At 40.6% G+C, this 25618-nt stretch overlaps 1 protein-coding gene across 1 annotated transcript in view; it reads left to right on the top strand.

Annotated features, from left to right (window-relative positions):
* Nucleotides 1-22051, top strand: part of LOC140316225 (poliovirus receptor homolog) — an 86523-nt gene extending 64472 nt beyond the window's left edge. The window contains exons 7-10 of the mRNA XM_072393969.1: nucleotides 17475-17610; nucleotides 17808-17865; nucleotides 17978-18064; nucleotides 20481-22051. Of these exons, the coding sequence (XP_072250070.1) occupies nucleotides 17475-17610; nucleotides 17808-17865; nucleotides 17978-18064; nucleotides 20481-20693 (494 nt within the window). The 3' untranslated portion in view covers nucleotides 20694-22051. The remainder of the gene's footprint in view (nucleotides 1-17474; nucleotides 17611-17807; nucleotides 17866-17977; nucleotides 18065-20480) is intronic.
* The last annotated feature ends 3567 nt before the right edge of the window (nucleotides 22052-25618 follow it).

Genomic DNA, 25618 nt, shown 5'->3' with positions numbered 1-25618 from the left:
ACAATAAAAAGTGATCAAGAGAGGGAGAGAGAACATCAGCTGGGGGAGCCGGAGGGAGGATAGACGCAATGACAGTGCCTTCATATTTCTTTCTTTTTTTTCACATCTCCAACTCATCCCTCCATCTCTGTCCGTCATTCAGCAGCCTTGTAGGCAGGCCTGGCTGAGTCGCCCCACTTCTCATTACTCACCCCCTTCAACCTTAAAGGTCACAAGCACAATCATAGCACTTTGAAATCCAAGAATATCACATTTCTTTATGAGTGGTGCTGCCTGGTATTGGTGGAGTGTTTGCATATGTGTGTATGCACATGTGCTGCTCCCGCTGTTGTTGAAAAAAATTTAACCCCACTTTCCACATACATATTAATAGTGTGGTTTTTCATTTTAGGAGCTCAGCTGGTGGTCTACTGCCTTAGAGGTAGAATTTAAGCTGTATGTCTGCATCGCTGGCTACTTATTCTTCCTGTATCCTTTCTTCTTGTCCTCGCATCTCCCGTGTTGCATGGCTGGTGGTTTGTGGTTTTATTTTCTCTTCCCTTTGAGTGTAATGACTACAAGGTAGATGAGGACAATGACTGATATATATTAGAACATTTTAAAAGGTCAGCTTTTCTAGTTTAGATCTGGTATCCACACAAGTCTGCATAAGGTGTTCTATTTTTTGGGTTGTCCATCATCTGCTCATGAATGTGGCAACTCTGAACAGATGACAGCAAATTTCTTCAATCTGGCAGAGATGCTTATTTGGTTTAGGGGTGAACAAATTCAATTTAACTTGTTTCACTGTGACTTTGCAAAACAAATACATGCATACAAAACATTTTTAAATAAGGGAAGATTGATTGTCGACATCTTCTACCTAAAATATCGAAACAGACCTTTATTGTTGTGTAAAATTCAGCAAAAGAAACGCTTTGTTGGCTGTTAGTAAAAGCCATAATTCAGGAACTGAAAGGGAGGCTGTGACCTCATTTTTCATGTTACTGAGTTGCATTTGAACTGCTTGGTTAGATTGAGTTGCATGCAATACAGAGAACAAACTCTATAATACCTTTATAATTCAATCTGAAAACGATCAGACACCATCTGATTACAGTTTCTCTAAACCTTATCTGCAATCAAACAATGACGAGCTCACTGAACAGTAAATCTTGACTCGGATACACTGCAGACATTGCCGCTGCTACCACAAGCTAAGTCTACTTTGTGTTTTGTCCAAACCAGCTTTATTTTCCTTTTTATTGAACCCTGAAGTTTTCACTACATTCAAGTGTTTTCAGACATGAATGCAAACTTAAAATGAAATTGTTGTAGTGACATGCAACCACGATGCAGCATCTGTAGTTAAAATCTAGTATAATACAAATCTTTTCCTTAAAATACATAGTGTGTCTGAACTTGTTTTAGCTAAGTAAATAGTGATGTCTGTATATTGTTTAGAGTAAGAGGAACATTGACTCCAGAAAATTTCCTGCACATTTCAATTGAGTCTTAAAATTAAATTTTCACACCCTGTGTACACCTAGCATTAACAATCTGTTTATCATTACTATCTTGGAACATATGTCACTGTGAGAGGTAAATTCATGCACAACACAATGTGATCCAAAAGCAGTTGACTCAGTCAGAGCCCATCTGGAGATCCTAAGTGGACGTCAGCCAGGTGTAACTGCAATCCACGCAACAAGTAGAAACAGCCACAGGCATTTAATTGCAGATGCAGCTGTCTTCCACAGTACTGTAGTTTATTAAGGAAATGATGATGCTTTCTTTTTGCCTGGTCTGCCAGGCACAGCCCACTAATTTGCATTGTAAGACCTGATTGTAACGTGAGCTGAATGCACAAACTAGAGCGCTTTTTTTTTTTTAAAGCAGAGTATGAATGCGGACACCAATAAATGCTGATGAGACATTCAGACTAAAATCTCATGTTAGCTTCAGATGTAGGTGAGGACTATCTGCAAGTAACAGAAAAGAATATCACATTTTGAATGAAGCTTATACTTTGTCTTGAACCTTGTTGTAAACTCACTCCCTGCAGCCAAACTTTGCTTCAACTCTCAAAAGTTTATTTGAAATATTAGAGGAGATGATATTATTATAATATATATATATATATATATATATACACATACAATGAAAAGCAGAACGGAGGTACTCTGAAACGATCATTAATCTTGACATTTAAATAATTAAATCATCTTGTGTGATGTTCTTATTTAGCTTCTTTTGCAAAGCTATCATTTTTATTTGGCTGAGTTTTAAAAATAATATAATAATATATATCTTATTTCTGTCAACTTCAAATCTAATTTCATTATTCTCCTTGTCCCCCAATCGCACTTGTCGCCTACACTGCCGCTGCTGCCACAACTACGCACAGTGCAGTTGTTGCCTTTCAGTTCTGGTGTGACGGCTGGTGTGGCGACTGCAACCTGGCAGCACGTCCCCTGGTGATATGATTCCCGCCGTCAGTCGAACCAGAGTCTGGTGTTTTGTGACATTTAGCATTTTTTTTCTGCAAAAATTATGCATCAGTGTTGACATTCAATATGCATAAATTTCATGATGTATGTGGCACTTCCTGTAGGCGCTGCAGCAGAAAGAGAGGCAGGGAGTGTGTCACAGCTGAGGCACGAACACCCACACTGTGCATATAGCTCTTTTAACTAATAAAAATAAATGCACACACACATTGTTGGGAATCTAGGTCATCAAGCTTTAACAGTGACTTTGACAGTCGTGTGTTTCATGTTTCTTACCATTCTTCTGTCTGTTCATTATGGATTCAGGAGGAACCCCCACACTCATTTAGACACACACACACACCTCTGTCCCTGAGGTACTTCACTTTATTCATTCTTTGCAGATTAATTCCAGAACGACACTTTTATGATCCCCAATTTATGTCGCCAGCCAGACAGGCCTTTTCTGCTGCATCTCGCCTTATCTCCTCTGCCTCATGTCTCTGTCTCGGTCTACATGTGCGCTCAATGAAACAATGGTACTTTCCAGTTACAAGCAATGAGTTTGTCAGGTTTTAAAAGACAGAGAGAAAGACAGATGGAGGGAGGGAACTAGAGGATGTGAAGATAATGGGTTTCTGTGGTGATTAACATTCCAGAGTGGCGCGTCGAAGAAAGTGTGACTGTGCTATTGTGTCTTTGCTGACAGCCAGATGAGCGGAGGTCTCAGCACTGGTTTCGTCTGTGGCTCCAAAGGCAATAAACAAACCATGTCTAATCTACATCTTAGGTTTCTTGAGTCTGCATCTCTGAGTCTGAGTGTATCACTGTGTAAACTGAGAGTGACACAGCCGTCCTTTTCTTCTTTTGTGAAAAGACCCACATCTACAAAATGCAGCCAGCGTGACAAGAGAGTGAGCTTTTATTCTCTTGGTCCATGAGTCAGCCAGCGAGCTGACGAACCGGTCATTCACTCTGTCAGGTGGGATCACCGGTTTTCCTGTCCCTCTGCTGTGACGCACCTGTCACCTGTAGCAAGAGGAACCCAGCCTGTGTGGGTGTGAATATGTGTTCCACTGAGGCAGGAAATGGTGTGAGGCAAGCAAGTGAGAAGGACATCATTCCTGTTGAGTGAATTCAGTTGACATATAAGCTTTATTGCAAGTGTTGGGAAGTGTTTTGCGTGCAGCTGCAGGTTGAAAGTGTTGTTTCAATCATTGCATTTATTCAGTAGGCTGTGAAAAAAACCTGCTCTAAAGTTTAAGTAAATATGGCTCCGCCAGCCTTTTGGAACAATTCAAGAAATGTTCTGCGCAGAATAGAATGGAAAATTTTCAGTTAAGTAATTTGTTGATCATCGAAAAAGTGAGGCCTATCAGACAACCATTTGGAGTCATCCATCAAACAAGCATGTTAAACTTTGCTGTGTTGTTGGTTTTTTTGGACCGCTGGTCTGACAGAACTTATTATTTGAAATTGTCCCTTTGATTTTCCTGCGTTTTCACAAGTCACAGATTAACCAAGAGAAGTCATTTTGGGCTCTAATCAGGTAAGAAATGAAGTGTTTATCATGAAAAACACAACTTAAAGGCAAGTCCAAGCTCTAGGCTCAGTAGTTTGATCTCTACAGATGAAGCAGCTGTTTTAAATGATCCTTTTAAAAATTGAACAATCACTTGCAGGAACTCTTTGTAGTTAGTATTCATTCATATAAAATATCAACAAAAGAAATAATAGCCTTGTTTCAGTCTACAACTGTGATAATCCAATATATTAATCAGTTTCAAAGATTAGTCTTTTCCATTAATAGAGCTAAAGCAAATAGTCAAGCGTCCTATTGAGGTCAGTACATCAACAAAGGTAATTCAAATGAGAATTAAAACTGTACATTTCGGCTTTGATTTGTGTCATTTTGAGCTGGAAGAGGGCCAACATTCAACTTTGCCCCAGGCTTTATCATCTATATTCCCCTCACCTCTCATGCTGGATATAGGCCACAAATGCCGAGCTGATCAGGTAGTCTGTCTGGGGGTTACTTGTGGATTCAGAGCTCAGATCAGTTGGTTTTCCCAAGTTCCTGACTTTGATCCTAATATCTCATCCACCCTCAGTTCAAACTGTACAACCGACTTTCTCCTGCTGTTCCGCTGGCTGTGCACACACCGGCACACACTCAGGTGTGCTTTGAAAGCTGAGCAGACAGGCTTTTGAGCTAAGTTAAGCCAGGGATTAAGGAGAAATTTACAGCTCATCTAGGTGTGTGTAATAGTATTTATTTTTGACTCACAGGGAAATGCCTGGTTTTCCACTGAAAGGTATCAAAACCACATGCATCATCCCCTGCTTTCACCTGCACCTTTTGCACAGGTGCTTTTGCTCTCCACTCGTAGTCAAACACTTTGCTGCCTCTTCTCTCTATATGTTCATTTCTTCAAGCGTTTGTGTATACGCTATTTGCAAATGTGACTGTGCTGGGTGTTCTCCTCTTGCGTGCCTAACTGACTCTGACACATCCGTGGCTTTTCCGGGCGAATCGGCGCCGCTGCCAAACTGCCACAGAAATCAATGCAACAGACTCCGCTCACCTCCTTTTCCCTCAAACTCCTTCCTCTCACTCCTCAGTCTGCGATTCTGTTTTCTCTCTTTCCTTTTCTTTATTCCTCCTTCTGTCCTCCTCAGAGCCCTTATTAAAAATGAAGTGAGTGTGTGCTGCATATTTAAAATGGCCATGGATGGATTTAAACGGCTGATGGTATTTAGTGTCTCCTCAGGGAGCTGCTATGAGCCCTTAAGCTGACTCCTCTGACTGGAGCCTGACTGATTGGTGAGCACACACTAAACCTCTAATAATGACTTGTGTACACACAGTCAGCCTCGCGCACACACACACATATATAGACACTCGTTGTGGCACGCCGTCTAGTTGTGACAAGGACGCCAGTCACGTTCATTACACCTGGAATAGATGCATTTCAATGTTCAATCGTGTGTGTGTGTGTGTAGGCTCATCGGTCAATAACTCATTAGTTTGCCTGCTTTGATGCAGCAGTGTGTAAATGTTTTTAAATGTATTTGAAGACTCTGTTCAGAGCGTAAAGCAGTGTGTGCATGTGTTTGTGTGTTCTCTCTGTGCTTGGGCTAGGTGTCGCACTGAGCCCTTTCGGGTCGAGCCGCAAGAGTTTCTGTCGTGTTGTCTCTCATGCCGGCTTGGATTTGGACTCCTATTTGTTCCTAAGTGTCCTTCGCTGAAACATTATTGATTACCACACACAAACGCTCCCAAACAATGAACATAAATAGTGCTGACGTGAAAAACAGACACCCCTGACAGAGGAAGGAGAGGAGCATCTGAACAGGCAACAATGAGAGCTGGAAGACATTGAGGAGTTTGGTTATGTCTGAATATTGAGATGAATAGTGCATAAAAGAGCATTTCCATTAACTAATGTGCGCCTGCAACTGCTTTTGGTTTGCAACAATGAGATCAGCAGTGTAGCCTTCAGTGCTTTTAATACACAGCAGGGAATGATAATGTATATTTATTCATTATTGATGCTGCAAGGCTTTTTAACTGTGCCTGCTCAGTGTAATGTCATTTGACGTATGTAGAGCAGTTTGGTATCTTTCATTCCTGACGTTCTAGGGTTACAGCGTGTCTGTGAATATTTGCATCTATGCCCATGCGTTACAAATTGCATCAGTGGGAATGATGATGCCCATGTGCACTTCTTTTTTTCCTTGTGCCTTGACACACATGCTGGCACTCATATCTTTTTATTTGCATGTTGACGCAAGGCAGGGACTTACAGCGGCACTTTTCTGTGATGACATGTACAACAGACACACTGATGAACATTAAGAATACCGACACATTCACAGCAACAATTCAGGTTTCCAGCAGCAGTTTTTCTTTTCTCTCCATTCATGAACACAAAACCTCAGACAGTTTCCTGCCAGAATACGGGTTGCACCCATTTTGCATTCCACTCATCACTAGCACTTCATGACAACCAACAAATCACATGCATTTAAACAATAATGAAGCCATGCTATGTTTCCATACAGATAAATTGAACTATGAATTCGTTCTTCTCCACCTTCCCATCTTTGTTTCCTTTTGTTTCTGTTTCCACTGGTTCCCAGTGGCGATGCATAACCGAATGGCAATAGAGGAAATGTTTTTCTTAATGAGCGTTTGAATTCAGCTTCGACGTGAGCACAGTTTTTGAGTGTCTCGACAGCTCTCGTTGTTTCTCACCAGGGGCACTGGATGAAGAGGAAAGTGAATGATTGTGGAGAGTACGCAGGACCATTATGGCTCTGTGTGTCATTAATCAGTTGCTGATGAGAGGCCATTTGGGGGAAAGATGGGGCCTATTACTGCTATGGCACTCTCAGGACTCTGTGTGAGTCTCTTTTAGTCTGCCTTGTTTGAGGTCAACAATACATTGGGTATAAACAAGGTAAACAATAGTTGAAAAGAATCATTATTTCAACAAAAAATAAAAACAAATCCCACGGATGTGTCATTGATTGTATGTATCATCAGGCAGAGTTGGACATTTGTGATTTATTTTGTGGCACATACTTCTCTTCTCCATTTCCTCTCCCTCCTACACATCTTCATTGTTTTCTTCTCCACCCTCTAGACTGAGTTTTCTGTTCTCAGTTCTCTCTGTTCTTCCCTATATGTTCAACTCTCTTTCCTCCTTCTCCATCTCTGTCTCTTCTACCGTACCTCGTTTCTTCTCTGGCAGTCTGTGAGCGACTTGGTGGGAGGGTGTCATGATGAGCACTCTCATGAGCTGGTGAGAGTTGAAAGAAGCAAATGAATCAACTCTCGATGCTTAGAGGAAGAGGGAGAAAAGAAGCAGTAGCCAAGTCCTCAACATTATTTTTTCCCCTTTCTCATTACGTGTTATATTTTTGCTCAGCGAGCTGCTGAATAGATTGCAATAGTGTGGGGGAGAAATCTAAGAGGAAAACAGTCAGTTAGTTGTAAGTATGTGAGGCTGGGTGGCGGGTAATGAGGTGAGAGTTCCTTCTAGCCAGAGGTTAGCTGTGGTTAGTGGGCAGGTAAACATACAAGCTGTTCCTGACTGCTTGGCCTAAAGGTCGCAGTGACACTGGCAGAGGAAAAGGGGGAGGGGGGAGCAGAATGGAGGGCTGGGGTGAGGAGCGAAGGTGAAGCATGCTGAGAAGATGGATGGAAAACCTAGAGGCATTGTGGGATAAAATAGGTTGCTGGATAGTCTCAAATGGTTACAGTTACAGTATTTTTGTTGAGTTGGAAAATGAACTGCAAAGAATCAGTTTCCATGACAGTTTCTCCCGCTTCACATATGTGTTTGTATTAAAAAGACAATAACATCTTGATCACTTTTATATTTACATCCCCTACACACGTTTTGTTTTATGAAAATGGAGGAACACTCACAGCTTTTAATAACAGCTAAAGCTGCGGTCCCCATCCTGCTTGTGTAGGTGGATACATTGCAGTCAAAGTATATAATGAATAAAGTTGCATACAAACAAGATTCTATTTTGATTAAATGTTGTAAAGGTGTCAGTTACAATGTGTTATACTAATCTAGAAATAGTAGCATTGCTTACAATGTTTTTTCCACATGTTCAGTGGCATGTTTATCCAACAGAAGTGATTACGAATATCAGGCGTAGAAACATCTTGCAGATTTTCGTCCACGTGGTCCAAAATGCATCTGTATCCTGTAGCCCTATTCAGGTGGCAATTCAAGTTTTTCAAAATGATTAATTAAATGCAAAATAGCTTGTAGTGAAGAGGGGAAGTTTCCTATAAACACTTTGTAAATCCTCTGTTTTAAAAAGTGCTTCTTAAAGGCAGTTGTGATAATTACTGTCCCTGTATTTCCACCCTGCCCTTGACACCAGACCTTCCACAGCAATGACTGCGACCTCAGACAGAGTCACACTTGTTCAGAGTGGTAGGGTGCATTGACCAGATTAGAAATGTGCTTTACTCTCAGCAAGAATGCCAATGATAGTCTTGTTGAAAATGTACCCGCTACCCTCTGGAACGTCAATCCATGCCGTTTTCCATTGCAATGGATTGACATGAAGGAGTATACATCAAAATTCTTCTGAAAACGACAAACGTGTGCTGAGTTATGTACCACATAAACTTTATTTCATATTAGAAAAAGATTGGTCTGAAGTGGAGAATCGTGGGGGAAAATCTGTTCAAACTGGAAAGAGGCTCGACACATTCAAGAAGAGCATAAACCAGCTCTTTGATATTTGGTTCCCAGGTTAGATTAGAAAATAAAGATCATTTCTGATATTTTCCATATATTAGGAAACAGCCTACTGTGTTAATAATGGAAAAACATCCTGTTAATATTTTCATTTAGAGTTCTACTGCTAATCTAAAACAAAAAATGAAATGATGCAACTGCTTTACTGATATTCACATATCTTCTTAACTTGTGTACAAGAAAAGTAAAACTAGGGAATTCAGCAATTTTTATTTATTTTTTTACTTGTTTGCTCTCTCTACTTTTATGGGATGTAACGCCACTGTCATACAAACAAATCTCCATGTGAGCCCTGCACGTTGACAGCTATGCACATTAATTTGTTCTCATGCTAAGGAGGCCTCAAAGACGGCATCATTAGTCCATAAAAATGCCATGAGACTATAAAGCTAAATGACGTGGCGCAGGGCTGGAAACCAAAGCCCTGAACTGCAGTATCTCAGCCCTTGAGCGTTCTGGGGCAGTTTAGGCCCTGGATTGCAGATAACAAAGGTCAGTTTACTTTGAAATGTGTCAAAAGCAGAGTTTTAAGGTTCCCAGGCTTATCTAGTGTGCTTTTTCAACATTCAACAAGTCCTCCAATCCAAAGTATAGAGGTCTTTTGTTCACGTCCTTAAATACAACCCATAATAGTGTCCATTTGAGGCACACATGTGACTATGTGGGTTGCGCATACTTGTTCTCTTTATTTGTTGTGTGACAGACTGACACACAGAGGTGTGTTAAATATTTCAGCAGATTGATCTATTCTTAGATTATCAATCTGTAAGAACATAATGAAGCATTTATGGTAATATTATCGCAATGAAATGACAGAATTTCTAATTAGAGGATGATGCCGGAACAAAACAGCTTGTTAACTATTCGACGTGTAGCATTTTAGTGGTGCAACTTTAATGATGAGACATTTGTGTAATGTACCACAATAATGTGCTCCCACAGATGAATGACAGTCTGACCTGTGCTGATAAAGGACTTGTTACTCGTCTGTTAAGTATGTGCTTGCTGTATCCTGCTCTGCCCGTTACCTGGCACCCTTCTGCGTGTCTGTGTGTGTGGAGAAGCAGTGTGTTTGTAGTACAACAGATCATTCATGTCCTGAGTGGACAGCTACATTTGGCTAATGCACCCCTGCCTTCAATGTTGGCTGCAGCCGACCACCTCTGTGCCAGTGCAAAGTGGCCTGTAAATATTGACAGTGAGACAGCAAGAGGGAAACAGCGACCTTGTCAGAAAGGGAAGGAAAGCAAGGGAGATGGAGGGGGAAGATGGAGCCATGGAGAGAAAGAGAAGAGTAAGAGATGGATAAAAAGAAGGGGGAGCTGCTGCCTTCTCCCAAGGCAACTGAATATGCTTTGATGCTCTGTGGCAGGGAACACACTGTCTCCCCAGAGAGCGGCATCGCACACACCATCCAGAGTTTACACAGTATCCAGAAAATAGCTTTTTGAAATGCCAAATTGCACATGCGCAGACACGCGTACGCTCACAGTGTGTACACTAAGAGTTAGTCAGTGGCAGGAATTTAATCCTCAGACAGTTGACATGCACAAGGTTGAGCTCTTGAATCACAGAAGATTAGAAATGATCAGCATTGCTGATTTCCCCAGACCTAAGACCCTAGCAACAGTATCTCTCTAACTCACTGGCATGCACGCACACACGGTTTCCCTCACTCAGATCGGTTGAGTGCGTCCTCTTGGAGCCATTCAGTTAGTTATGTTGTCCGAACAAGCACAATCAATTTGAGCTGATTTGTTTAGGGCTGAAATGAATTGTAATGGCGCCATGAGTGCAGAGAATAGTAAATGACGCTGATGGGGATGGTGGTTGTGGGTGAAGCAGGTCTTCAACTGTCTTGAAATTAATATCAGAGGTAGCTGCAGTACTTGCATTGATTGTAAATAATTTAAGCGCACGTGTGAACCACCAGTCTACTGTAGATGGATGAGTGTGCTCGGGCCTGCATCTCATTTATGTGTCCTGTCTGTGCAGTCACAAGCTTTTTCCTTGGCTTTTTCTCATTTTCTGCTTTTTCTCCTCCTATTGCCTTTGCACTCTATTCTGCAGTTGATTATTGGGTTATTGTATTACCAAGTGTATACTCAGCTGAACCTGAATGAATACAACAACAGATGGATAGGATGTTTGTGTTACCAAGTTAACCTCACAATCTAAAGGCTCGGATTTCTCTTTTCTTTTAGTGAGCAATGAGATTACATATACTGTTCTTTATCTTAATTTCTTTCAGAGGCCATCAATTCATTCAGTCCTAATCTCATCTCCAGGCACACTGCTGTGACTGTGATAGCCTTGTGTTTTTCCATGCCCTTTGATTCTGTAGCCAGTGTCTCAAAAGGCTCGAATTTCAGCTCAAACTGGTTTGTCTTGCGACACTGGATGTTTGCATTTGCTGAAAGCGAAGTTTCAGCCAACATCTTGGAAACAACAAAGAAAACCTCTCAGAAAAGAGAATTTTAAATCAAATGTTTTCTCCTTCAAAGACATTAATGGTGGTGGGGTGATCAAACACAGAAGATTTATGCGATTAATTAGACATTTCTCACTGCCAAAAAGCATGTTTGGGTATGATCTAAAAAGATTTCAGGGAGTACAAGACAGGAGGTTGACACACGGTGAAAACACACAAGTGGGACAATCCCTTAACGTCGCCCCCACATGACTAAGGCTATGTCAAGCTGAGGCATCGGGATGCCTCAGGCTTTGGATGTTTTGGTCAACTGTCGCTTCTTAAAAAGTCAGGGCAACCCATTAGGAATGAATTTGATCATCAGCTACAGGAGGATTGTTTTTCAATGACCAATGGTATGCTAATCTTTTAAGCCAAGATCAACCACTTGTACATCTGAACCTTTTCTTGTGTGCATATACAGGACTCTGATTTTATGGTTGGTTAAAAGGCTTTCAGTGTAGTAAAATCTCACGTAGGTGTATGTGTGTTGCACAGATTTGCTGAACAGGTCAGCAAGGGTAATAAAATGGGCTTATCTCTGCTCGTTAGGCACAGTAGATAAGAGATGCAGAGGGAGAAGCTGCAGATTTGTGCTGTCGTATTACAGAGCCAAACAAGCGAATCCCAAATTGAACCGGCGATGGAGCAGGATGACAGTAAAGAGGGATGATGGAAGTTAAAGCCCAGCCTGTTCGTGGAAGTTGAGGATAGGCCAGCATGTTAACCTTAATCCCTTCAGGGAGAGCCATAAACATACAGGAAGAGAGAACAAGGGATTGAGTAGAGAAAAGAGGGATGTGAGATCTTTGTCTTCTGCTCTCTCCTTCATCCCCCTCAATGTGTGATCAGCCAGTTGCAGGCAGCAGCCGGGAAATCCCTCAGCACTTATCTGAAGCCAGCCTCTTAATCACAGCTTTCATCTCTCTTGGCTCTTTCTGGTGCTTCTTTTCCTTTTTTTTTTATTCCTGTCCTGTCACCTCCTCCCTCCTAAATGCCATTCTCCCAAACTTCACGGTTTGGACTCATCTCCTCTTTGACTCATCACTGAATGAATCCTCTTTTGCGTAGTATTCTCTCCTCGTTTTAGCTTCTCTGTCAGTGACTCACATGCACCAAGTTATTAAGGAGTGCTGATCTGTCTCCTGGATTTTCTTTTCCCTCCTACTCAAAAGTTCTTTGAGACAGAAATTTAGAGAATAGAGGTAAAACTTGAAAACTCTGGTTGCAAAACTGTGGCCAGGACTCATCCATGCGTCTTAAAGCTCAAGAGATTCTGGTGGTATTTCCATCTTGCTGAAGTAGGTCTGCAGTAATTTCAGACAGCTTCAGCCAACCGTCCAACCTCATCTCCTCTACCGACACTCCCGCTCCTCCCTCCCCCTCCTCCACTTCCTCCACTTCCTCCCTGTCTCCCGTAGGGAAGTGGTGGTCTATGGCTGACTGGCTGGACAGGCAGGCAAGGTTGAGCAGTTTAGGGCCTCTTATATAGGAAGGAATAAGAAGTCTTCCTGAACAGATGGTCCCTGCATTGATCTGCTCACAGACACGGAGCTGACCTTATAAACTACTCTGAACTCTGGTTCATCTTCTCATTTTCTGTAAATATGAAATAAAAAGGGGCATGGTTTGAAAGAACTGCTCCCTGCCTCAGGGCTTCTCTTCTCTGAGATGAATTTGATGGCGCTTGTGTTTTATTTTATGTATGTAGATGCATCTTTGTTTATGCATGTGATGTTTGTCTGGGGGGTAAAACGCTGGAGGGCAAGGGGCAGGATGCAAACTAGTGTTCATGTGTAAATATGTCACACGGTGTGACAAGGATGCAGCACAAGATGCCAGCTGTTTCTTAACGCAGAGCTGAGTGTTCATACATAGTTTATATTCTGTGTTTCTGTGAGTGTGTGGTCTTAACACCATTGTGTGGAGAAGTGCCTGTCTGGTTTCATGTCCTTGGCAAAGAGCTGTGCAGATTTAAACAGGAGTGGCAGAGCCACTGCACACACATATACCCGCAGACTCTGAGATAATTCATTAGTGCAGGACAAGGCTGGTGTCCACGGCCAACGCAGAGGGCATGCTCTCCAGTCGAGTCGGTCACATATAAGTGCCGCACCTCTTTCCTTAGACCTGGCTTTTCCTAAGGCATTTCCTTCTCTTTCAGAGGTTATCTGAGAGGAAGGAACAAGTTTCAAAGCGAAACCTGCTGAGTGAGAATGACATTGGTTGGATAATGACGCCTGTCAGATAAGGCGAGGCAAAACAAGGAGGAGGGATGGGGTTCTTCTGTCGCATTTCAGAAAAAACTTGGGAGCTAAAAATGAGGAGGATGGTGTGATGATAAACAGACACGGCACTGGCATTAGGAAGCAGTAACACAGAATTACAAAAGACAAGGCAGGTAAGGGCTGAAAATGCCTTGTAGCTGGAAAGAGGTGCAGTGTTGAAGAGACACAGCACCACCATGAGGCAGATGACCTTCACTACATCAAAATTTAGACGTGATGTGTGTCGTGTAGAGGGCTATTCCATGTCAACGCAACCATTTTTTCTCTATCATAGTCATGAGGGAATTAGTCATTGCTTTAAAGAGGATGGGTCATATTTACATTCTCAGAGTAGTTCAGATATTGAAAAAAAAAAAATCCTAAGAAATGTTGTTTACCCATAACCCCGTGACAACAGCAATATACTCACTCTGCAACATTTTGATCAGTGTGGCGCATCTATAGGATATTTGTCCGATGCAGGCTCCCAGACATTTGTCAAATGTCAACACCCCCCCCCCCCCCCCCGGATGTGCGAACAAATCACTTCAGAACCACTGAGGAAGTTTCATGGTGAAGTTATGAAACAATGAAATCCGAGGTAAAAATCTTCATTTCACCAGTTGTGTGACACAAAAACCCTTAATCTCAAGATGAACCATTTCAAATGTTCTTTTTGAGGAGGGTGATGATTGAAATGTATATTTGTTAGTTTTTTTCACCAGCTGCCATTGCTGCACAGTGTGACTTGATTCATTTTTGGGTCCCTGAATCTAAGTGCTTGGAAGACCAAGTTCTCGGTTCCCATTCGTTTTATGGTATTTAACGCATCTATTTACCAACACATAAATGTGCTCAAACATTCAATTAAAAATTATCAATTTGACCTGTTCTCTGTAAACCTGGTTGTAATTCCCATATAACCCTTACCTAACTCAGATTCATCATCAACAAGAGGGAAAAAAAACTAAACATAAAATTTGATGGGGTAAACCATCGCTGACTTGACAATAGTGACCCAACTCCTTGAAAAACCAATAGAAGCCTGAACACCTTCTTGTGTGTCACATATTCGGTCTGTCTCAATTGTTTGAGTTGAAGGCAGCCTGGTTTTTCAATTTCCTTTGTGCAAACAATCTCCCAACACTCACATTCTAAAGCATTCGGACTGACTTTGAATGTGCTACAATGTTCTGCACTTCAATGCCTTCGGTCCTTTTAAGAGGATATTTTTCAATGTTATTCATCTTCTGTGTGTTAAAAAGTCAAAATGTGTTTTTATGGTGGAAGCAAAAGTGTTTTAGAGGCTTCTGGTTGGACACTTTAAAGACTTTTCATTAATAATTTATTTTCATTTCTTGCCACTGAGACTATATTTCCCCTGCAGCAATAGCAACCGCTTGTCCTCATCGCCTTATTACAGAAATGTTGGATGATACATTTTTTTGTAAAGTTGATATTGAGCAGGAACCCCACCCCCCCAAAAAATAAAGTGGCCTTGACGTATCTGACTCGTTTATGGAAGATACTTACAGGCAACGGTTCGACTTGAATCTTAAAAGATGACCTCTTCATAAAATATTAAACTCCCCAGTCTCTTTGTGTGTGGGTGTGTGTGTGTGTGTGTGTGTGTGTGTGTAACTTTGTGTCCTTCCAGAAAAAGAAAACTACTTTAAATGCAACAAGGGCACATTTAGATTTTTTGGTCCAAGAGTATGAACAGTGTCAGTTTTGCTGTAGAGGGAAGTTAATAATGAACAATTTACTCTTACAGCGCTGAAAAAAAAGATGCTATTAACTCATCTCACCCCATCAAAAGAAGATTTTCTGTTTGTTGTACTAAGGGAGCACATTTGCTTAATCTGTTAAAAGCTTTGTGATTATTATTTTGACTGTGGGCTTTTTATATTTCAGGTTAAACTCCACTTCCTATTTTTTTGCTTTTGTTTTTTTTTTGTCTCATTTTTTTTGTTCTCTCAATTTTTTTCTTATCTGAAGACATTCCAGGATTATGAGAATCGGTTTAATCAGTACATTGTGTTTGTGGTACATAAAAACCTGCAAATACAGCCCTGATAAATTAAGCAAGAGGGAAACCAAAGCTTTGTACTGCGGCGGAGGAGAACATGTAAGGTCAGTGTTGGAGCTGATGTGCTGGGGTTGTAATGAGTGGTATGAAAAGACATGATCATTAGGACACTCCTGTACATGTAAAGAATGGAAATTATTTTAGGGGATATTCAAAGTAGTCTATTGTTAGAAAGAATTGTAATTAGAGAGCTAACAACATTCAATCATGACCCTTCCAATTATTAAGACCAGGGTTTGTTCTCATCAGATGGGCTTCAGATCCTTTCTGCCCTTTACCTTCCCTCATTAGCATAATCCCCTGGGAATACGAAGGATAATGAGCACCTTCAGTAAACACATGGGGTGTAGGTTTGAGTGTGTACTGTGTGTGTGTTAGTGTAGTGGTTCATGCCCAGCGTGGTCATGGTTCATTAGTGGAACCTCTGCATGATTCCTCTGGTTCTTCTTAATCACCCTTGTGACTCAACAGTCTAATCAAGATCCCTTCTGTACTTCACTAGCTCTGTTTCACTTGATCTCGCACACACACACACACACACACACACACTTCTAAACTCAACGTCATTGCTAAGTCTCTTTTTCTTCCACGTCATTAAGCCTCTTGTATGGATGTGGAATCACATCAGTGATCGTACTTATAGTCTTATGCTACATGACGTTTAATTAATGTTAATGGTTGTTAAATGAGAAGCTCCAAATCTGAGGGGTGGGAACTTAAATGAGGTCGCAAAGTAAATCTAAGGAGCGGAACAATGATTAATGGAATAGAAAATGACATAGTTCAGTATCTGTCTGCCATGTTTAATTTGAAAATGGAGGTTCATTCTCTGCCTCAGGAGCACTGATACCTCAAAAGACCAAATCCGAGCCTCAAAGTACATATTGTGTAAGGTCATTACTACAGTGTGGTCAGAGCCAGAATGTGTTTTCTGGGTCTGAGTAGCTGTCAGACTTTCAGTGATGCCTCCAGAGGTTTCTGAGCCTAGAAGAAGAAAAGCCGCAGCACAATTATAAAGGTGATTTTTTGTTTTTTCCATTCAGTTGTTCTGTTTGACTCCATTTTGCGTTATAAATTCTCCAACAGAAGTGACCACATGGTTTGTTTGACTTCACCCTTTGCAGCTGTTAAAGCAGCGGCAGATGTGACTCTATCAGCAAAAGTAATTGCTGAAACTTGGATGCTGAAACTTAACTAAGACTTTTTAAAATGTGCTCCTATATTGCTCTAATGATCGTTTGTTTAAGTTTAAAGAGGAATTATGGTTTGAGTAAAAGTAAAGACTTGCTTACACTAATCATGAAAATTATTATGGCCACTTGAGGGATTTATTACTTTAACATAAATGCATGTTGTTTTGTGTTATTTGATGAGGAGAATGGAGAAAAAATAATCATTGTGGCAATCCAAATAAACTAGACTTTTAAAATGCATGTAAACATCTGACCTCACAATAAAACTGCTCTCATTCTCATATTTTACTTGTTTCTTTTGTCAGACTGCTAAAGATGTGTCAAATGAGCTGCCGTTTAAAGCATTTCAAGACTGTCGCTCTGCTCTAATAAAATCCTAATTGTATAACTGCAATGTCATCTGACAAAATCACCATTTAAGTAACTTAAAGACAACATCCGTGCATTGAATTTAGCTATACCTACATGTACGATGATCTCCCAGAGAGAAAATTAGAAGCAGCAGAACATTGCTGTGCAGTAGAATTTCTCCCTGTCTTTGAGAGTATTGGACAGTTTTTCTTGTTGTCTAAACACCTGCTCAAAACTTACCTACATTTTCTTATCAGTTTAACTTTTAGGGTTTGTATAACAAAAGAGTTTCTTTCAAACTAATAGAAAAAAAAGTGTCATATTTTATCTATTTTTTTCTCAGCTACTCGGCTCCCAGAAAAGGGTCCCACCACAGGCAGCATCATAGGAGCCATCATCGGGGTCATTCTACTCATCGCCGTCATTGGAACAGGCATTGCCATATACCGCAAACACAAAAACAACAAGCTCAATGGAGAGTAAGTATCTGAGTGACTGACTCAGCCTGGATGACTTCGACTTTGTTGACCACCTCATTTCACTCGCTTTTTTTTTTTTTTTTTCCCTGTTTTTTGTGTTCTTTGCTAATTGCACACTTGGATAAAAAACCAAGCTGCATGTCTCATATTTGTGTGACTCTATCAACATATAACAGCTGTGTATTTTTGCATTTTAGTGGTCCACCCAAGTACAAGCCCCCTCCTCCTCAGAAGACGGACAATTCTGCCGCTAGGGTGAGTCACCATCAGGGAATGCTTGAAAAGGCAACAAAATCGTCATGCAGAAAGTTGACACCAAGGAATCGATTTGATCTATTGAAACGCATTTATTGATGTGTTTTCTCAGCCACTTAACTCCAGTCATGCCTCAGTGACCCAGGACAGACCTCCGCATAACCAGTACTACTCCACCCAGAGCGCAGAGCCAGTCACGGTGAGGAAACTTGCTGGAAACAAATGTTTTAGCCTACATACAGTCAAATCACCGTAACTCATTTGTACATTTTTCTTCAAGTCACTTTTAACACAGAAAACACAGCAACCTTTGTGTGGGACGTTGATTCTATCAAAAGCTCATCAAATCGCACAACTCTTTGTTGGCTTTGTTTATCAAATGTCTTGCTCATCTTGCCTTTTGCAGGATGTTATTTTCTGTTTCACACAAATTATATTAGAGTGAAAAAAAGAGACCCCCCCCCATGAGATTTGAGCTCTCACATATATTTTACCAAGGTCTCAGACCTTCATCAGCTTGTTAGGATTGTAGTTCATTCACAGTTATTATTAGAAAAGGCCATGGAATACAAATCAGCATTTATGAGCTCCTCTGCCGCAGTGCCTCGCTCCTTAAGAACACTATTAAAATTAATTAATGCTCACAAAGAACAAACATAAGCAGCAAGACAATGAGTTGCTTTGGGGGGGGGTAGCTGTAATGCATTTTAAAAATGGCAGATCAAGGAACAGTGAAGATTTTACTGCAGAAGATTAAGCAGACTCTGGGGTGGTAACGCACTGTTCTACTGTGCAGCCACATCTACACTAACAATGACCCTCTTTGAAAATTAGAGGGAAAACTCAACTGCATCTTAACCACAAAACACAGCATTCGGCACTTCATGAGCGCCTAAACAAGCTGTGGACAGGTGAAATTGAAACGGGACTTGTTTGTTGCGACAGCCAAATATCAGCAGAGTTTCATTAAAAGACATCCTCCACAGCTGTTAAAGATGAGCATGATCATGTGTAGCAGTCAGTGACACGGAACATTTTACTGATAGGAGGGAGGAATGAGTTTAATTTAATACTGGGGGCTACAAAAAAACTGAAGATGAAAAGAGGGCGGTGAATACACTTTCAGAAACATCATCAAAAATGTTAGATCTCAAAAGCATGGCGTGCAAGACAGCCCTTAATACCACACAGCGAGAGGTCTTTTACTGTACGAATGGATGGGAAAAAGAAAGAAACGACAAATAAAAGACTCTGAGCTGCTTCCAAAGCGTGTACAAACTTTTTAATGCTCGTCAAAAAGGGTTTTCTTTTTCTTTTGTTGATATAAAGATTTAATAAAATAAATAAAAACACAAGCTTGTTTTAGATATATAATGAACACATTACAGAAATCTCATCTTTAACTTTTGATATTTTATTTGCTAAGTAACACAAATGTTGATTTTAACATTTTGTTTGTCACTAACTATACATTAAATTTTCTGGTGCTTAAAAAGTCTGTTCAAAATCTTATTTTAAATATCAGTTGTTTTATTCAGTTAGGATTTTGTCATTTTGTGAATTTATTGATGAATTAGGACATTATCTTGTTTACCGTATTTTCCGCTCCATAAGGCGCACCTAAAAGCCTTACATTTTCACAAAAAACGGCCGTGCGCCATATAATTGGAGATTCCAAAATCTGTCACGTATACCGCCATTTTGAATTTACCGCTTGGAGCGCCGAGCATTCATCGGGGCATTAAGCTCCCTCGCATCACTCACCGCCACATTCACTTTTGCCACGCCTCTTCGCTCTTTTACTTGAAAAGAATGGCAGCTGGCCACTTCCGTCACCTCCCTTTGCATTGGGTGTGAATCCAGGGTTAGGCGGATCCCAGCCATTCACTCTGAATGGGGCGAAGATTGTATCGAGATCGTATTTAGCGATTGAATCGTGTCATCATTTATGCTTTTGCCCATGTCCCAGTGAGTGCCTGTTCTTCAGTTTGAGATGGGTGATGCAGACCTATGTGCAGTTTATAAGTGTAAAAATGACCGACAGTATTGTCCTTGACCGTCGGACCATTTCCCGCTGACACAGGGATGTAATACAAACACTACGTGTGCTGGCAGCGATAAACCAATCAGAGAACATTAGGTAATACATACACCTTATAATCAGGTGCGCCTTATGTATGGGTTAAGTACAGAAATGTTGTACTAAGCTTTATAATCAGGTGATTCTTATAGTGCGCAAAATACAGTAACTGATTATTTTACTATTCCATTCCCTTCACTGAAATGACTAAGATAGTGTTTGAGCCTTAGTTAACTTGTAGTACAACAGTCTTATATTTTAAGACTCAATGGTCCTCTAATTTCTGGTGAAATTACACGCTGCTGTTCGAGCCTGCATAACAATAAAAAAAAAAAGAATAATTCAGTGTAAAGAGAAGACACAACAAATGGTTTTCCTGATGGGTTTTGTCAGATCTAGGATCCAAGTTAATGCATCTTTTTCTTTTTGCTTCTGAGATCAAGTCAAAGGGGTGTTATATTTCCTTAAAAAAAGAAAGGAGACGTGCAGTGATGTTAATGTGAACGTTCAATTTAACTGTACTTTTTGTCGGCAGGATCTTGATGCCAACGATGACAATGAAAATTCTGACACTGAAACAAATAACAGAGAGCATTACTACTCTGCTGCGCCCTCTGGATGGGATGATCCTGGCAACAACGAAGTCCCCCCTCCTTATATGCGCACGGACAGTGACCCCCAGGACTACTACCGGGGCCCAAATATCAACCACGGGGACAGCTTTGTGTCATCTGCGATGTTTGTGTGATGATTGTCAGAAGACACGGATGTATGTGTGGGCATCTGAGTTAGACACTCGTGAATTTACCTCTTTCTTAAAATGATGATTTGGGAATATGAAGATTTATGCTTGGATATGAGTTACTCAGTTGCCAGTGGTCTTTTATATGGAATGATCAGGTTAGGTCGTGTGTTGCTCTGATTAGCTCGAGAACAGCGAGATGCAAAGTATTGCTAATATACTGTACGTATAGATGTAGCACACAGCCACAAGAATGTAATGAATGATTGCTTTTTAATTGTAGATAAATCGATTATGTTTTAAATGGCGTATTTTGTTGAATTTTATACCATATTCAGGTTGGCAACTCTGTTGGATTGTAGGAAGATAAAACAGATGTTAACTCTGAATTGGTTTACATTATTGAATATCGGGTCATTGTACATGTTATCTGTATAGAGATGACTTGGTTACGAGAAGCACAATTCATGGCTAATATGTGATACCCGTGTCTGGTTGTGTCGGCTTCATGTTGTTGGTTTCAACGCCCAGCTGGCATAATGTCTGTGTGAAACAGGCACCCTGTGGAGAAGCTATTAGCTGCAGTTAATCAGGCTGCACCGAGATGAGGGCCCAGACCTTAACAGTAGATTTTTAAACTGCAGTCTGGAGGGTTTGACTGCGGGAGCTAAATTTCTTCACTTGCTATTTGTATTTTAATTGAATAGCTTTTAATTTTCCCTTGAAATGTTTGCATCTGGCCTTTGTTGTGACATTGTAATGCCTTCAATGCTCCTGTGGAAGCTAGCACAACAAAAGAGGAAGTGAGTGACATTTGATGAACTGGCCTGCAGGTCATTTTTTTCTTGCATCCTTCCGTCCATCATTAAAAGCCATAGTGAAACTGTACTCTGTTGCTAAAACTAATAGCAGTCAGAGTACTGTGTTTTAAGGGACATCTGTTACTATTATAACAACTTTTTTACCTATATTTGTTTATTCTCTTTGTCTGCCAGCATGCTCCGATGGAATAACTAGATCTAGATTATATCCATGAAATCTATTGCAGTTCATCTCTTGTGGAGGATGAAATAGTTCTTTATAGAGTTCAAACAGGGGTTGACATAGATTCCTGACACAGATATGTCCATCCATCGTGGGTTAAACATGCTAATAGAACTTAGAATGATCCTCTGTAATGAACCTAAAGGTGTCTTTTAGTGTGTTGGTGCCAACAAGATGTTTTTTTTTGTTTTTTTTTATTTAACTAGCCTCTGAGAAAGGTGATTTATTTCCTGGTATCCTTTTGGTTTTAATCTATTTCACTCTGAACTGTATTTGTAAAGTCATTTTTGCTGATTCAATAAACATGTAAATTATGATTTTGGTAAAATCACATAACTTGAGTTTGTGTTATTGTTCATTGCAGAGACTATTTACTATTAATTTATTGCATTTTCTCCCTCAGTTGCTGTTACACTATTTCACCACCTGGGAGCAGTGTGGACATAGAGTGGATGTTCATGGCGAAGAGTTAATGACATGCTTACCACCTTCTAATGTCTAATTCAGAAAATAGCTACAGGGGGTGGGGGTTGCTTTTGCTACTGATGAATACTGTCACTTTGTACCATTTATCAGATGATAGGGGAGCGTGGGGTGCATTGAAGCTGCATTACCCACAGATTCCCATGTGAGGACTGCAGTAGCTCACCTGATACAGTGGCAAGCACTTGTTTTGTGCTTTTCCTTCTCTTGTCTGACTCATCTCTTTCTATCTTAAGCTTCATTTTCCTCCAATCCTGTACTCACAGTACAGAAGCTTAGGAAGAGGACCATTTTTAGATCAGTGTGCTCATTTCAAGCACTGTAAGCATACCAAAGAATCAAATCTTGCATTCTTACAGATACAGAATTTAAGGATTAAATGCATCTCTCCTGCACCACTGACTCACATGTATAAACCATTCGTGTCCTGCAGCTTATCTGTATAGTATTAACTAGCACGATGTGCAGCTGTGTCCTGAATGAGCCAGGGCTATTGCAGATTAGCATGTGCTACTGCAGATGAAGGTGAGGCCTGACAAGCAGCACACCATGACTCTGCAGTCTGTCCCCTGCCTGTATTCTGGTCACACAGGTACACTGGGGTTCCAAGACCTACTAAATGTCTAATGGTTTATTGCTGACGTTCTGCATCTTATAACTCAAGACCACTGAAAACTTAAAACCAAGGTTAAAGAAAACTTCTTGGACTGCAGTGATCTCTAAAAATGGCATTTTAGGAGAGCTACACGGTCCTACAATGACTTTAACATCTCTATAATATCTCGATCAATATTTATGATCCTGGAATTAAGTGGGAGTTGTGACTCTTTCTAATGTCTCTTTCTGTATTGATTAAATTACTTACTATGATGGGAATGTTCAGTCTATCAATGAGATTCCTGATGTGGAAATGTAGAGGAGATATCAGGATTCAGCTTTGCTGATCCAAATATTTCTATGAACGAATAGAGTTGAATAGAACAAAGGATAACACTTTTTTTTTTTTTTTTGAAAATCAGCAGCTTTTAGACTTCACTGTGTTACTATTATGCAAACTATTAGTGTTCTATTTAATTGCACCATGATAGGAATACCAGACACTGTGAATCGGCAGCCAGGTATCAAGCCAGGAAGAAGGCAGAGAATAAACCTCTCACGACTTCAGCGCTGCTAAGCTGGTTAAAAATAGAGGCAGAAGAGAGGGATTGAGAAAATCATGGTGGACAGAAAAGATGGGGGAAGGAGGAAAGAACTTGCAGCAGAGTAGATGAGGAATTTGCTGAGTGACCTTGTCTGACAGTAAAACAAACGTGTGGCAACTTGTAACTACAGTGATCGTGAGTGCTCATTTTAAGCCACCAGCAACTAGACCTGATGGACAAACTCTACCCAGACTCATGTGTATGACAATGATGAGCATGTTTGGCTGTATGCTGTTGGCTTGGTTGGTGAGTAAGAGACACGTATATTTATAAATACAGGCTTCACGAGGTTTAAAACACTTAAAATATGCTTTTTAAGAGGTGGAAATAAATACAGCTTAAAGCTGGCAGTATCATTTAAACAGCAGTTTGACAAAATTGGAGTATTTTCTCTCAAAAGAAAAGGAAACACATTTACTTGAGTGTTGCAGTGGTACTTGCATGTTGGTCTGAACCTTAAACTGTCCATAAGAGGATGAAATGAACACCTGACTGGACCCCCATGGAGACATGGGTCCTCTCAGGTTGTTGTTTGCAAAAAAAGTAAAGGCTGCATAAGCCCATTGTTGAGGATTATGTGTACTGATTGCCATGGAAATCTACAAAGTCTAAATCTCCGGACTTGTTCACATTCATCTCCATATCCCTCTTTTAATAAATTTTTTTCATTATGCCTTCCTTCACTTCTGCTTGGGGCTGATTCATTAAACACCAGGCCAGAAGGACGCATTGTGTGAGAGGAGAGCAAGAGGATGAGGGAGGCATGAACAGCAGCACCACGGTGAGTGACGACGTCGAGACGCCCGCGCAATCCGGAAGGCATGTAAGTCTGGAGGGGAATGGAAAGCAGGACTCAATGATAGAGCGGGTGGAGCAGATGAGGGGCCCGAGCTGTGACAGAGGAAGAGAGAGGAGCTTTGGGGATTAAAGAGGAGCTGAAGGTGGAGGGCAGGGAAGGCCAGTGGACAGCTGGGGAGGCCTAGATCAGATCAGATTGGTTCAAATCTAAGTCACTCGTTCCATTGCTCTCACTTTGAAAACTCTGGGTTACTGAACTTGTGACTAACATGATACAGTATGAAAACAAAATGTATACAAATATGACCAAATCTAATTTAAACCTATGGCAAAGTTTATGCTAAAAAGAAAGTTTGAGCTTAAAATAGAGAATGCATATTAACGCATATGAATCCAGAGTCAAGTGCGTCTATAAATATCTGTGTGAACTGTACGTGTTGCAATGTTGAGAGACTAAACTATCTAACTGCTACATGTTGTTTCACACGTCATTAAAAAAACAACAGCCTGTTAAACATGACAGCTGAGTCTGTTATTCTCTTAAATTAAACCTCCTTGGAGGCTACATTCATATTCAAAGAGTTATTAATTTCCAGAACTTCTGAAGTAATGTATTTACAACAGAAACTCAGTCTGAACAAAAATGATTAAAATACTATCACCAGAACAAACAAGCAAGACGGTTTTAATGCCTTTAAATGCCTTGAGAATCATTGCTTTCTCTTCTTATTTAGGTCTTACGCAGCACTGCAACTTTGGGGGGCATGTGGTTTTGTGGCCATTTGAGCTAAAATGCTATCAGAGAGTGTTGAGAAATTCACATACTTTAATTATAGTCATGAAAATGAAGTTAAGCACAGTACTGCTAGTAGCCTGATCCTATGTAGGTGAATAGTGATTGTATTTGGATGTGTGTAACCTGGCGTCCATGTTTGTGTGTGATATTTGAATCCCTGGGAAGTCGTGAGGTCATTTGGTTTAAGATTATGGTTAATAGTTAATGCTATCAGCTCAGGTTGCATCATTCTTCTGTGTTACCTTAATGACTCCCTGCAAGTGTCTCCACGTTTCTCATTTAAGATGATGGGATGTCCAACAAGCTCTCTCGGGAGCTCAGATCTCAGTGCTCATGGCTTTCCCACAAATGATGTTATCCAAGTTGTTTTCAGCACTAAGCATTTGACTTGAACATGGACAGGATGGCATTCTTCCTGCAGTATTAAGTGTGTGAGTGTGAGATAACAGTGAAACAGACACAGGGAGGTGGCTGTTACATAACGCATTCTACAACTCACTACCAATCTGCTGTTTCCTGTACCTCTTAATTCTCACCTTCCTCTTTCATTTTCTATATTACATGTGCTTGAGCTAACAGAAGCAATGGCCATTTTCTACAAGCCCAGC

Source organism: Leuresthes tenuis, unplaced genomic scaffold, assembly GCF_036924035.1.
Source record: "Leuresthes tenuis unplaced genomic scaffold, fLeuTen1.0.hap1 SCAF_10, whole genome shotgun sequence".
Lineage (NCBI taxonomy): Eukaryota > Metazoa > Chordata > Actinopteri > Atheriniformes > Atherinopsidae > Leuresthes > Leuresthes tenuis.
This window is presented reverse-complemented; position numbering and strand designations above follow the sequence as displayed.